The sequence below is a fragment of the Phaethon aethereus genome, assembly GCF_964289735.1.
Source record: "Phaethon aethereus genome assembly, chromosome: 1".
In the NCBI taxonomy this organism is placed as follows: Eukaryota; Metazoa; Chordata; class Aves; order Phaethontiformes; family Phaethontidae; genus Phaethon; species Phaethon aethereus.
The window spans coordinates 17,324,847-17,340,694 of record NC_138575.1 but is presented as its reverse complement, the minus strand read 5'-3'; the positions used below and the strand labels follow the sequence as shown (position 1 = coordinate 17,340,694).

At 39.8% G+C, this 15,848-nt stretch overlaps 1 protein-coding gene across 1 annotated transcript in view; it reads right to left on the bottom strand.

Moving 5' to 3' along the window:
* The window catches only part of CPNE8 (copine 8), a gene marked incomplete at both ends in the record, with an annotated part of 121,852 nt that overhangs the window by 30,626 nt on the left and 75,378 nt on the right, over positions 1–15,848 (bottom strand). The window contains 2 exons of the mRNA XM_082001146.1: positions 9,114–9,175; positions 12,187–12,240. Of these exons, the coding sequence (XP_081857272.1) occupies positions 9,114–9,175; positions 12,187–12,240 (116 nt within the window). The remainder of the gene's footprint in view (positions 1–9,113; positions 9,176–12,186; positions 12,241–15,848) is intronic.

Below are 15,848 nucleotides of genomic sequence, written 5' to 3'. Positions count from 1 at the left end.
TGAAAACATCAGATGCAACAACTCTGGAAGCAAAATGGTATGACTGGTAAATTAATCTGGATGATATTTTAAATAGTGTTTTCATGGTAACACATGTATTCTGGAATCAAATTAAATCATAGAATCATAGAATAGTTTGGGTTGGAAGGGACCTTTTAAGGTCATCTAGCCCAACCCCCTGAAGTGAGCAGGGACATCTGCAACTAGATCAGGTTCCTCAGAGCCCCGTCCAACCTGACCTTGAAGGTTTCCAGTGATGAGGCATCTACCACCTCTCTGGGCAACCTGGGCCAGTGTTTCACCACCCTCATGGTGAAACATTTCTTCCTTAGATCTAGTCTAAATCTACACTATTTCAGTTTAAAACCATTACCCCTTGTCCTGTCGAAACAGGCCCTGCTAAAAAGTCTGTCCCCATCTTTCTTACAAACCCCCTTTAAGTTCTGGAAGGCCACAATCAGGTCTCCCCAGAGCCTCTTCTCCAGGCTGAACAACCCCAACTCCCTCAGCCTGTCCCCACAGGAGAGGTGTTCCATCCCTCTGAGCATTTTGGTGGCCTTCCTCTGCACCCGCTCCAACATGTCCATGTCTTTCCTGTGTTGAGGGCTCCAGAGCTGGAGGCAGGACTCCAGGTGGGGTTTCACCAGCACAGAGGGGCATAATCTCCTCCTTCAACCTGCTGGCCACGCTGCTTTGGATGCAGCCCAGGATACGGTTGGCCTTCTGGGCTGCAAGCACACATTGCCGGCTCATGTGCACTCTTTTCATCCACCAGTACCCCCAAGTCGTTCTCAGTAGGGCTGCTCTCAATCCCCTCATCCCCCAGCCTGTATTGATGCTGGGGGTTGCCCCGACCCAGGTGCAGGCCCCTGCACTTGGCCTTGTTGAACCTCATGAGGCTCACATGGGCCCATTCCTTGAGCTTGTCCAGGTCCCTCTGGATGTCATCCTGTGCCTCAGGCATGTCAGCCACACCACTCAGCTCGGTGTCATCTGCAAACTTGCTGCGGGTGCCCTCAATCTGAATGTTTGTGTCACTGATGAAGATGTTAAACAGTACTGGTGCCAACACGGGACCCTGAGGGACTCCACTCATCACCGATCGCCGTCTGGACATTGAGCCTTTGACCACTACCATCTGGATGCGACCATCCAACCAATTCCTCATCCACACAACAGTCCACCCATCACATCCATGTCTCTCCAATTTAGAAAGAAGGATGTTGTGGGGGACCGTGTCAAAGGTCTTACAGAAGTCCACATAGATGACATCCGCAGCTCTTCCCTCATCCACTGATGTAGTCACTTTATCACAGAAGGCCACTAGGTTGGTCAGGCAAGACTTTCCCTTGGCGAAGCCACACTGGCTGTTTCGAATCTCCTCCCTGTCCTTCACGTGCCTTAGCAGAGCTTCCAGGAGGATCTGTTCCGTGGTCTTCCCAGGCACAGAGGTGAGGCTGACAGGTCGGTAGTTCACAGGGTCCTCCTTGCTACCTTTTTTAAACATGGGTGCAATGTTTCCCTTTTCCCAGTCTCCAGGGACTTCACCTGACTGCCAGGACTTTTCAAATGTCATGGGGAGTGGCTTGACATCTACATCAGCCAGTTCCCTCAGGACTCTGCGATGCATCTCATCAGGTCCCACAGACCTGGTGTTCAAGTTCCTCAGGTGGTCTTGAACCTGATCTCCTCTTACAGTGGGAGGGACTTTGCTCCTCCAGCCCCTGTCTTGCAATCCATACCCTTGAGAGGTGTCAGAAGAGAGACTGCCAGTGAAGACAGAGGCAAAGAAGTCATTCAGTACCTCAGCCTTCCCCTCATCTGTTGTTACCAGTCTGCCAGTCTTGCTCATCAAGGGGGATACGCTTTCTTTGACCTTCCTTTTCTGGCTGACATACCTGCAGAAGCCCTTCTTATTATTACCTGCATCCTTTGGCAAGTTCAGCTCCAGCTGTGCCTTGGCCTTCCTGACCCCATCCCTACACAACCGGGCACTGTACCTGTTCTCTTCCCAGGGTACCTGTCCCTGCTTCCACTACCCTCCAGTTTGACCAGCAGGTCTTGACTTAGCCATGCTGGCCTCTTGCATTCCTTTCCTGATTTCTCACACTTGGGGACCGAGAGCTCTTGCATTCTATGGAAAGCATCCTTAAAGGTGTGCCAGCTCTGTTCTGCTCCCTTGTCCCTGAGGGCACTTTCCCAGGGGGTCCTATTGACTAACTCCCTGAAGAGCTGGAAGTTTGCTTTCCTAAAATTCAGGGACCTGATTTACTCTTTGCTTGCCCCATATCCCTCAGGACTATGAACTCCAGCAGTGCATGATCACTGCAGCCCAGGCTGCCTCCAACCTTGATACTACCAAGTAGCTCACTTGTGTTGGTGACCAACAGGTCCAGTATCACATTCCCTCTGGTAGGGCTGTCTATTATCTGGCTTAGGAAGTTATCCTCAATGCACTCCAGGAGTCTCCAGGATTGCCTACAGGTTGCTGTGCTGCTCTTCCAGCAGATGTGGGGTGGCTGAAGTCCCCCAGCAGGACGAGAGCCTGTGAGTGTGATGCTTCCTGTAGCTGGAGTAAGCAGGCTTCGTCAATAGACTCCCCTTGATTGGGCAGCCTGTAGTAGACACCAAACACAAGGTTCCCTTTGTTGCCACGGTCCCTGATTCTTACCCATAAGCCACCTGCTTGTGGCTATTCTTCAAAGACAGTTCTTCACACTCTATCCATTTCTTGACATAGAGGGCAATGCCTCCGCCCTTCCTTCCTCATCTGTCCCTTCTGAACAGTCTGTAGCCATTGATAGCTGCACTCCAGTCATGGGATTCGCCCCACCAAGTTTCAGTAATGGCAACAAAGTCGTAGCTTTCTAGCAGCATGGTGGCTTCCAACTCCTCCTGTTTGTTACCCATGCTCCATGCATTGGTGTAGAGGCACTTCAGATGGGCTGTTGGCTGTGTCACCCTCTTAGAGGAACACCCCTTAGTTCCTTTGAGGTCTTTCACTAGTGCAACAAGCTGAGGGGCCTCACTAGCACCCCGTCCCTCTAATCTTGGTGTGTCATTCCACAGCTTGTCATGGGTAAGCCTGGTATTAGTCCCCTCTCCCTCTGAGTCTAACTTGAAGTCCTGTCAAATGTAATGAATATATCTGAAAGTCCACTGTCCTGTTTTTATTTCTACTACATGTTTTATTTCTTTTTAACAGAGTAATTCTTAGGTTGTATTAAGTACACGTTATGAGGTTACTGTTATTATTAAAATTCATCAACAATAATGCATTTTTAATAAGATTATTGATTACTGTATTTTGTGTAAGGCACATTAGCGGCAAAAATCATTACGTCAGGATAAGGATGCTCAAAATTTAAAAAAGCATACAAAATTGAAGTCTTTGAGACAAATTTAGGTGCCTGATTAAATGATGCAATTGTAAAAACACATCAAGACAACAAAACTTCTTGTTTCTGATGAGGAAATTCTTTGGCTAAGGCTGTGTCCCTGCTTTTCCAGCTGCATAGTTCTCCAAGGAGCTGCATTAAAAGTTCATAACACCTGCGACAGTGATGTTTCAAGGTAATGAGGCTTTGCACAGAAGCTGCTAGAACATTGACACCTGGCTAGGCAGGCTGAGCTGTTGAATGTCCTGTCCCAGCAGAGAACTTGGATAGAATATCCAAGCACAGCAATGCACCTTGTGGATTCAGAGCTGGATAGATCACTACGGCTCTGCCAGAATTCAGTTGGTATAGAAAGACATGATCTATTTGATACCTGGACAGGTGATTTTACCCTATACTACCACGAGAAATGAAGAAAGTATCTTAAAAGGAACATTAATCTTCACCTCACAGTCATTGAGGAACCATTTTGTTTGTTTCTTTGGGAGAGCAAGGTGAAACCTATTGTCTTTTAGTAAGAGCTCTATTAGCACTGATATACATAAGGGAACAAACTAAGCCTGGATGTAGCTTTTGACTAGGCTTGGTAACATTTGTAATGATTAGGGGTTTTTTAAACAGTACATTGGAAGGAAACATGAATTTCCTCCTGTGGCTTTGGAGTGACAACCAGCTGGTCTGTTAGCAGGGGGGAGCTGTTGAAGATCTGAGGACCACTTACTGTGCAGAACTCTACAACAGAGCCAATGGAGTAACTAACACTACCAAGAGGCTGTATCCTCTCTGTGGCATTTAAGTCCCCAGTGACAGTTCTTTTATAATTTCCCCTTCGCAGATGCTTGTTTAGCCAAATTCAGTATCAAGGTAAAGAAGATTTTTTTGATAAAAGCTCTACAAGATCTTCCTCTTACATAGTCTTATTACTCCCTGTTATTCTCCAAGGATACAAAAAACATATGGTAAAGCCTCTAAAATATGTAGCTACAGCAGCCCTTGCTTCATAACTGTATGTCACACCAGGTCTCCTCCAAACACAAATATGCATGCCATTACATTATATGGTGTAGTGGTTGGATGAAAATAGCTGTCACGAAAGGAGTTCTAAATTTCCATTTTGACCATCAATGATTTAGTACAATTCAGTTAAAAATATATGACCAAAGCCCTTAGAATCCAAACAACTTGTGGGTGTTCATTTCCAAAAACCTGAATGAAGGTTAGGCTTTTAACACGATCGGAGGAAAATATTTTCTCTTATCTTCCACTAATCTGGGACAGAAGAGATCACTTAGTATTTTTGAGTTCCAGAAGGATTCAGCTCCTGAATTTTATTGATTTATAAATGCGTACAGTAACTTGTTAGCTCACTCCCTATTCTAATAAGTCAAACAGGCTAGAAACTTCTGCAAAAAATGCCATTTCTGTCCTCTAAGTCTTGTGGATTTTTGGATCCTGATCTCTCTTCGAAACAAAAACAAAGCAGACTATAAACTAACTGACAGCAATTCCTGTAAATCAGGATGATTTCAATTACATTCCTCTTCAAGGCTGTATCCCTTACATTCCTGAGTATATTCATATATTTGGAGGTGTTTTGATAGGAACATGTTATTAATTGATAAGTGCCAGGAGAAATCTGATTTTGAAATATACATTAATTTTTAGCACAATGTACCTGGTTTATATGTGGGAAGGTCAGTGTGGCAAAATATGTGATTAAGTATCAAGATGTAAGGAAAAGCCAGCTACTAAGATGGCACCACTTGATGCAGATGAGACATCTGCCTCTTTCCTGCCATACTGCTACAAAATCCAGTGCTGTGTAGTAAAACGAAATCAGAATTTACAGAAAAACTTCTACTTCATTCTTCAAAGCTCTGAAAAAAACCCAACAGTCATATTGATGATACTTATAATGGAATATCCTAATTAAACAGATGCAGACTCAAAACATAAATGAAATCAATACTGTAAACCCAATTTGTCACAGTTAAAGCTGTCAAGATTTCCATTAAATCAGTATTAGTTCTAGACACCTCAAATCAATTACAATGAAAGTTCTGAAGTATTTCATAAGCATCCATTTATGGAAGAGCCACTGTTGTACCTATTGCAGAACCAGTGTTCTCTTCGCCTTGCCTAACTAAATGGAAGAAAAACAGGGAACTAAAAAAACAATTCTGGAGGACATACTGATGGGAAAACAGACTGATTAATGATGAAATCTCCTCTTCACCCTTCTTTCAAAATCTGTCAACTGCAACTGATATGTAGTAGTATTAAATGAAATGAAGGAAAGAAGGGAGAAGCCAAGAAAACGACTCTTGAGTCTCAGCCTCCTGGTCATGTTTCCAAATAACAAAACTGTATAGGTTGCAGAAGAAAAGGCATCATTTTATACAAGTACTTCTAAAGTTTTCACCAGCATGTACTTAAAAATAACTGTATGAATCACTAAACAAGATTCTGTATAAAATAATTAAATGGTAAGTATTGCTACTCATACTTTCAAGCACAGAGCATTCTACCAAATTACACTCTTTTTATATAGAAAAGAGGAAAAAAGCTTAAGTGGTAATTATTAATATGACAAGACTTCTTTGATTTGCAGTTACAGAGATATATACAAAATATCAATAACAAAGTATTATTTGTATTCAAAATTTCTATTATTTGTCTACTGAACGTACATAATTTGGTTTATTAACTTGTATTGTAACATCTCAGTTAGAAATGTGATAAACCACCCTAAAAAGATTACATATGCACCCACTATATTCTTTTCTTTCCAAACTTAGGTATAAAACTTAATTCCTCAGTTCCTTATACACACTCTTCTTGTAGAGATGAATTTTGAATGAATGGGGAATAAGATGGGTTGTGCAATATATGTATAACACACTTGAAAGAACAACCAGCAACACCAGAGATAAAACTGTTTCTTAATGCATCTGTGTATACATATGTTTCATTCAATACAAACTTTTGGTAAACAGGAATGGATGGCCATTTTCTACTTCTGTTCAAGTCCACAACAGGAATGCTCCTGAGAAAGGCAACAGCAGTGCTAATGAAAGTAACCAGTTTGTCTCAAACTCTAGTATTCTCTACTAACAAGAGAACACTTGCACAAATCAGAAGGGCTCCACAACTACTTGATCATGACTGTTCATACAGCAAACAAATCCAGAACCTTGATGCTCTAAGTACTCTTATGTTATCTCAAGTAGATGTCTATCTGTTACTCACAGTGATTCAAAGCAGGCACAAGACAACATACCGATCATTGGAAATAGACTCAGAAACATAGAAATAACTGCTTTCCTAACCATGGCAACCTAGGTGCCTCAGGAACAGCTTGTCAAGCAAATGTGCTGATAGAATTCTTTACAGCATATGGACTTAACATATTCTTCAGGTGATAAAGATGCAGTAGTACCTTGACAGCATGCCTGACCTGTATTAGGAAGTTTTACCTTTGCTAAACTGTAACAGATTCTAATGCAGTCAATAGCTGAATTAAATGCTCTCTGAGGAAAAACCGTAGGATCCGAAGAGTGGAAACAGAGACAAGTATTCCAGCAGCAGCAGCAGTGTTTCCAGTTAACTGAACTGGAGGTAGGATAGCAATTCTAGATGAGCTTGATAGTTTACAGTCCAGAAGCAGCCTGGAACAAAGTTTAGGGGTCCTGAGTGTACTAAAACGCCTTTCAGTGGCCCTAAACATACTCACCTCGGCCCTCCACCCCCCTTGCACTGGCTCAGGAGCCCCATTTCAGCTCTGCCTTCCATCCCTGCCTGAGCTACGTCAGAGGAATATGGGTCTCCAGCCCAGCCAAGCTCATGCCTGGCCATGGAGTCCGTTAATCCAGATCCTGATCCATGGAGTTACTTCCTGGCTTGACCTCCCTGCCTCACCCACCATAGGGCAACCTGGCAATCGCTGGACCTGAGATTGACCCAGATCTGTGGTTCGCCTTCCCAGTCTGATCTTGGTCTGCCTCATCACCGCAAACTTGCAATGATCTGGCCTATTAACTGAGCCTGGCCACCATCTCTGGGCCTGCCCTGCTGAGCCCTGGCTGGTGAGACCCTGCCCTGCCAGCCATGCTACCCAGCTCCGCTCCCAGCTCCCCAGCCATTAGGAGGAGGCACGGCTGCTCCCTGACACAGCCCCTTTCCTCCACTAACGTGTCCCACTACTTACACACCTCAACGACGTGCCTATACAACTCACTCTGAAGGTCACCCATAACCAATCGTGTATACCACATAGCACTGTAAGAGCAAACAATCACATCAAATGTTGCAGAGACTCTGCATCCTATCCAAGTGAGAAAATACGTTCAGCCACCAAAGAGCGAGCAAATGAGCAAGTCAAATCACAAATTTCTCCAAAGATATTGAATAAAAATTTTAAAGAGAGTATGTCTACATCCATGTTAAAAACCCTAATTAAGCCTTCCCATCTTGAAGTACTATGGATAAAATATTCTTGTCAGGTTTAATCTTAATGAGCCAAAAGACACAGTGTTTTGACAGACGTAACAGACTGAATTCACTCTTAGTGAAAATATTTATTTTCTTGGATGGAGATTGAACAGCAGTGAATATGGATTTTCTAACTTTAAAATTTAACTGTTTGGGAGAACTGAAACATTAGTCCTTGAGAGAGAAAAAAATTGCACTCTGCAGCAGCCCATGGGTCAGGGTCAACAGTTTGGGGCACAGCTTAACAACAATCCATTCCCTCTGCAAGTTATCAGTTCAGTATGGAGTACTGAATAGTACTTCAGGCTGCAGTTTTTCAAAACCTTGAAAGCAATGGCAGTCGAGATAGCTTACCCACAGTTTCTCTGTAGCTAAAAATTATGATTGGGGGCATCACTTTAACTTAATGAACTTCAGTGATGAATGTATTAGGAATAAACCTTTAGCGCATCTGTAGGATTACCACTGTTGGGAACAAAGGCAAAGCCCTGTATTGCTACAGCCAAAACAGAACACAGACTTCTTTTTTATTTCAGCTGAAGCCTGCTTAAAGACTGGCACAAATATACATTCAGACTGCATGCTGCAAAAATCCATATTAAGTGCCTAGGAATGTATAACAAATTATTTCCATTTATCTTAGAGAAGAATTGCATTCTGGTAGGGAGGTTAAGAGCCAGGAATTTCTGAGATTCGATCCCATTTCCAGGCATGTTTTAGGGTAAGCCATTCGATGCTTCTGTCTCTACTTCCCTTTTGGGAAAATGACGATTAATGAGAAATTGAACATGTTATGAATTTTATATAATTAGTATTGAAAAAATGCCTTTGAATGGGAAAGACTCTAAATAAATGCCTATATTAAATACACCAAAGGTCAGTGTAATCGGAAGAAATAAACCAGCATTTTACTAATTTAATAGTATATAGATAATTCCCTTTTGGTTAATCCAATTTTCACTGGCTGATGAGAGGTCATGACTCAACCTCAGTGTTTTAGTACCAATACCAATTCCAACATTATAAGTGAAGTTCCATAACTTAACTTACATCAATAACTATCTGCAGGTTTTATGTAGGAAAATACAGCCTCTAAAAGCAGGAAACAATACAGTTCTTTACAGATACTACTTAAGAGTCATCATATGCAAAGTACATAGACAAATTATTAGTGAATTACAATGAGATTGTGAAAACAAGAAAGGTTTGTTGCCAATCACATACCCGCCTTTAATATAGTCAAGGAATGAAACTTCTGTTTCAATTAGGAAGGAAAGCAATGTTACCTGAAAGCAAATAAAAGAGAGTCAGATGTGAATTGTCATTTCCCAGTTGAACAAGTAGAGACATAAGCACAATGTTTTTGGAGCTCTATCCTTAAGACATAATTCCCTACAGTATTGTTATTAGGGAAAAAAGATTCTTTTTTTTTAAAGAAATCATTAAATAGTCAGTTCTTGAAAGGGAAGAGACAAATTTGAAAGTCTGCTACAATTTCTTGCCTTTTTTTTTTAAGGAAAAGGGCAAGGGATGGAAGATTGTATTCCAGAGCAGGTTACCACATGCATGTCTTCTGATCACTATGCACTACATCTACACACGAGTATTAGAGGCTAGATGATAATGCATCTATTCTATGAGTACTTCAACATTGTCTAAAGAACTCAATTACAGTTATTTATGTAATTTCAAGTGGTGTTGAGTACTGATGCAAGCCAAGACTGAAAAAATCTAGTAAATTATACATATATATGAAATAACTAAAAAAATTAAGTGGGATACATAACAAATGCAAAGATAAGAAATTTCTTCAGTCCCAGCTTTTTATCATTCAGAAATGCTGTAGGTCCAAAACACAGTGGTCTAAAGGTGTTACTGGCATTTCCAGCACTCGAGTTGCAGAATTATAAACTCAAGTGGGTAAGATCTAGCATTCAGAATCCTCATATACCGCACAACATTTACAAAGCAAAGAATTCAAGCCAAATTATTTTTGTTTTATTTACAAAGTGACATAAAACTTTCTCACAACATAAGTGCATCAGGCAGTCAGTGAAAACTGCTTAAGAAACTACTCAAAGCAAATTCACTGATAACGATATAAAGAACAAAAAGGGGATGAAAGTTTGTCACAAAGTTTGATTTGCCTCCAACTGCAGCAAAATATAAAAATTGAAAATATTCCTATGTTGTAAACTTGGACTCAGAATGAGGTAACAGGTAGTAACTCTGTCTTCTATCTTACTTCCTTTGTCACACGTTCTCTGTGATTCTAACTGACTTGCAAAGTTTAAAACCATCAAATGACCCTTCTAGTTGAGAACAGAAGACCATAACAAAGTTCTACCAGACTATCAGTAGCATAGTCTTGCATGTAAGACTTGAATTCCTATGCATTTTCCCACTGGATACAGTAATTTTAATGGTTCATCTTTTATTACAGATGGTCACCTTGTTCCTATTTAGTTTAAGTAAATGTTTTCAGTGAATCTAATTTAAAAAGGTAAAAAACAGAAACAGACAATACCCTTCCCAAGTGGCCAAACTTCCTTACAGACAATTACTACTAACGTTCCAAGTTTTATACAGTGAATTTTAAATTTCACTGCTTTGCTGTGTTCAAAATTAATCATGTATTCTGAAACATTTCTGCTTAGTATGTAGTTTGTCTGAATTTAAAATGACCCCTTAAGGAATAATGAATTGAGATGGCCAGTGTATGTACATAGCTCTTTAAAGTAGCAGTGAGATAGCAGTCAGTAATCTATATTAAGTAAAGTTTTCTACAAGCCAATTTCCTATTAGTGAGAATGATGATCTTGATGTCTGCTTTGGAAATTTAGAAATCTGTGGGATAAAGAATATCTTGGGTGAATGATGGGGAAAAACAAAACTGCAGGCAAACCCAGAGAAAGTGACAATTTGGAGAAGTATAAGGGAAGCCTAAAGGACTAGTAGAAGTAAAGGCAAATGGGGGCAAAGAGGACTTGATAAAGGAAACAATTTACAAAACCAACAGAAGAGAACACTGGTGGAGAAGGAAAAAGGACAGAGTACTGCTAGCAACTCTTTATTGGAAATTTCCATGTAATTTGAGAATAACATCTCAACAATTTGAGGATAACAGTTGATTTTGCCTGTCCAAATATGAGTAAAATATGTTCCTTCAAATGCAGTCACATACATGTGAAGGTGTTAAATATTTAAAAGCAAAATCAACAGGAAAATTGAACACAAATGCTTTTTCTGCTCTTCTGTGCCCTAAGCCAGATTTTGTACCTACAATTTTGAGTACACTTACTTTTAGTATTGATTTGAAATAATCACTTTTCATAAGTTTCTGAGTCACTAATTCAGTGTAATAGAACTTTAACATGCTAAGTTGTAGTAAAAGGAATACGTTAGCAAAAATTAGATTATCTAATGAATCGGATCTTGTAAGGTAAATTTTCATGGACAAGCTGCTCTGTCTTTTTTTTACAATTTAAAGCAGAGGTACAAAATAAGTGTTTATTTTCCTACTGATAGGCAAACTTATATATGTGAGAATGACAAAATATTCCTTCAAGACTACAGTTCAGAGTGAAAGCCCTACTGACTTCAGTGGCACTGTTCATGTAGAAAAAAAACCCCACACTGGATGTGTTTTCAAAAAGCATATATCTGATTAAGTTTTCCAACACACAATTCTTCAACATTTATCTTCATTTTTTTGTAATTGATGTTTTGAACATCATGGATGCCAGAACACGGAAGCTGAGAAAGTGCTGAAGGGAATTATTTGCATAGCTAGCAAATGGTTCATAAAACAGAATATGGAATAGAACAACAGGACATTAAACTCTCATTCCAAACTACAGTAATAGATCTTTCAACAAAAATTTACAAAAACCTGTTGGTAATAAAAAATGTTGGCTCTTTTTGGTTTAGCTACGATAAGCATACTAGCTTTTATTGATACTAGCTCAGAAGTTAAATTTAAAAAGAAAATTGACTTTTAAAAGTGTAGATATATTTCAGATAAAAATTCATAGTGTTCAGTCAATAGTTTCAAGAATTTGACTGAAATTTTGCGAAAACTCATTTTGGAAATCACTGGCAACTTAACAGCACACTTGGACAGAGCTTTTATCAGATTCTTCAAATTAAAAAATCAGAAAACAAATGCTGTATAACAGTAAATAGTTTATGGCTGTGGCCTTCACAGAAGGTTCTATTCTAATCCTGTTAAATTACAAGTCATCTACACTCTGTTTCAAGAGAAAACCATCCAGTAATGTAAAATATATTTACTTACTGTTCCAGAATTAACATATTTTTTCTTTTTTCCTTTTTTCTTTGGATTTATTACCTAGAAAAACAGATACAAATATTAAAGCAGTATCATTTACGAATTAACATAAAGATAAGTGTTAAGACACTTCCAATGCAGAAAGTAGCCTATTTTCAGTGGATTCTAAATTTATTCAGCATTCTGTTTATTTATGCACCTCAATGCTGGGATATATACATATTTGAAAACCGGTGAATTTATCTTCATGGTATCTGCTAGGTAAGCTGGTGCTGTTATTTGCATTTGACAAATAGGGGACCAGGGCAACAGAGGTGAGAGTGTTCATTAAATCTCAGTGCTCGGTGAAACACTCCTTTGAATTTTCACAAGATTCTGCATTTTTCTGCATTCCCGATTCCAGTGTTTCAGTGTACTGTGTCACCACTGCTTCATCTCACAATGCACCTCTTCACAATCCAGTTAATCTGTTTCAATCTTCTTCTCAGTATTATCTGAGAAACATGACAGTTGTTGTACTCCTAGTTTCTGTATTTGGTGCAATGGCAGGATCTGGCTGGCATGAAGAGCAGTTGGAGGGACAGATCACACTGTGCCAGAATAGAAACTAGTAAGTAATTTCATGAAAATGGCACACACCAGCACCTGACTGGCATACAGGAGTTGTGGGGGCTCAATGCACTCCCTGTACACAAGAATCACCACAGAACTTTACTACAAAGCATTAAACAGTTTTCCTGAATGTCTTGAACGCACCTTGAACCTATAAAATTTCTCACTGTTGCCACCAGTAAAAATTGTTTCCCTTCTGAATACCTATCCATACAAAAACAAGTCTCAGTCAGCTTCGTTACACACACATTAAAATGTAGTTCTGCTTTTTTCAAAATTGCACATGGAATCGGAAGCAAAACATTATTTTGTTAATTAGGTCGATCAACTATCTCCTATATAACTAGGAAACTCAAATCCTTGTGGCTTACTGCCAAGTTTTACTGTAAACTAGTCACAGATGTTCTGTGAATGACAAGGAATGAAAACATTCCCAACTGAAATCTTAGTCACTTAACTGCTATAAAACATTTAAACAATTTTGCCTGAAAATGGGAAAAATAGTAATACACGTCTTCCAAAAATTCTCTCCCCCCAACCAAAATGAAATTACATTTAAAGATCATATTCCTTGCACGACACAGAACAGCTGTGAAATGTAAGGCAGAAAGAGATAATTATCATTTGAGGTCTTCCCAAAGAAGCTAAACAAGAGTGACTCTTTCTTTCCCTCCAGTATGCCACACTATATCCAGTAAGTACTCTTCAAAGCTTTTACTGTCTTACACACACACAAGTCCTTTAACGCCTACACCCCCCCCCCCCCCGCAAAAACTGTCCCTCCTACTAACAGCATCTTGACTGGTGAGCAGTGGATTAAATCTGTGTAATGGTGTTTTATAAACAATGCAGTAATTCCTGCTGAACCAGAATCTTATCCAGAAAGTGCCTCCTGCTGACAATTGCCTAGAAGAGGAAGATGAAGGCAACAGACTGCCTGCCTGCCCTGTGGCCTTTCATTCACAACTCTCCAGAATCCAGTGGTCAGGCCTGAGTTAGCAGCATATTTCTTGCCAGCAGTTGTTAAATGCCAAAAAGGAGATTCATCTGAACCTTCTGCTTCAGGTAACTTGACAACTGGTTCCTTAGGAATTACTAGGAAATGCACTAGAGCATGGAGTTAAATACCATGGGAAACAAGGCATGTACTTGGGATCAAAGATGGATTAAATCACAGCTTGTGTTTCTCCTATAATTCCAGGTATTATAATTATTATAATATTTATGTGCTGTTTTCTCAAATTTCAGATAACTTTATAACTAAAACAACATTTTTTAGGCTCTAAAATTCTTACATCTCTGCAGTAACCTAGGAAGCTACATAAACTCTTACCTATTAAAAAAAGGTCAATTGAAAAGAGCTTGTTATAGCAATGTTTCTAATCCGAAAATATGGGACACCTACCCAAACACAAATTTCTCTACCTGCCTTGGGTCAGTTTGCAAATGGAAAACAATTAAAAAAGAATTTGTCCAGTCTCTTTTTTTCTGATACTGCACAGACTGATCAAGTAGAAGCAGTACCAAAGTATGGAGGATTGCAATGTGGGGAGACAAACATGAGATGCTTAGGAAATGTATGCTATTGCTGAAAGATACTGATACTAAATTTATGAAACTGCAAAATGACTTAAGATATTATGACAGAATATTCCTGGTAGGGTAGGAGTCATGTCAGTGATACAACAGGAGAGGACATTTTCACTGCACATGTAATCTGTGCTGTGACACTATCCATAGGAAACTGCTGCAAATTACAGTAACTCTGGGGTTGATCTTGGATCTAAATATGACAAAACCCCACGGCTTTCAGTTATCTTTGTCTTGCTTTGCACAGCAGCACCTTTGCTCATCTTCAAAATAAAAGTGCAGCACATAATTGGAGCACCCTCCTTCCCTACCTTGCATCAGTGCTTGCCTAAACCATCATATTTGTGATCACCTATATTAGGAATATGAGATTTTACAAAATACTGAAGTTTAATGGCAGTAGTCCAAGACCAATTAAAGGATAGCTTAAATAATACCAAAGGTCTGCACACTGTACAGGAAAAAACTGGCTATAGCCACATAGGCTTGTCTTTTCATTATTAGCAAGAATATCTTTCTATGAGGAAAAAGAAAACATTTCAGTTCTGAGAGACACTGTGCATGCAAACTACATGATGCTGGAACTAATGGTGCAAATACAGACGCTGACCTAAATCCTTCAAAAAGCATACCTAAAACCCAGAAGAAGGTCTTAAGTATTTATTCTGAGGGACATAAGAGGTCTTGAAATTAAACTGTCTACCAGGATAACCATGACTAATTACCTCAATTTGTCTTACATCTGAATCACCCGTGGGAGAAGCAGAACTGAAAGAAGTTCCGATCATGGCATTAAGATTGCCTCAACGAAGATCTTGCAGACAGGCTCGTCAGGAGTTTCACCAGTCTGGACACAGATATAAGTCTAAATTCATGAATAGGCTCTCCTACCAGAACAGACAAAGAGGGAATAGAACCGCAGTCCTCAAGACACCTAGTCATGGAACCATCCCAAAAGCAACTACAGCGCATATGAATCTACAAGTCACCAGGTGGCATCACACAGCAAAGTGCCTGCATTATCTGCAGTATAATTTGAAGGCAAATTAGCTCCTAATTTGAAAGAGGAGATGCTCATACTAACAAGACTACGTTAAAGGGAGTTTTGGTGGAAAAACCTATTCCTTTTTTTTTTTTGGATGGCACATATGACCATTGTTGATGCTGGGGAGCCTTCCATATTACTTTCCCCTGGAGAAGGTGGGGAGGGATAAGATCAAAATCTTGGCATCTGTTAACACTGGAGATCAAGGATAGACTCACTAGAGAAATATGAACAAAAACATCACACACAATGTCCCTGGTAGAAGCTGGGAAGGAGCTCCAGTATACAAGAAAGACAAAATACTTTTAGGAACGTAGAAAACCACAAAGGAAAAAAAAGGTCATTAGTAAAATAAGTGCCTTATTTTTTCGTCAGTTCCTATACTTGGTCTGCATTATATAAGACAAGGGTTGAAAATGCT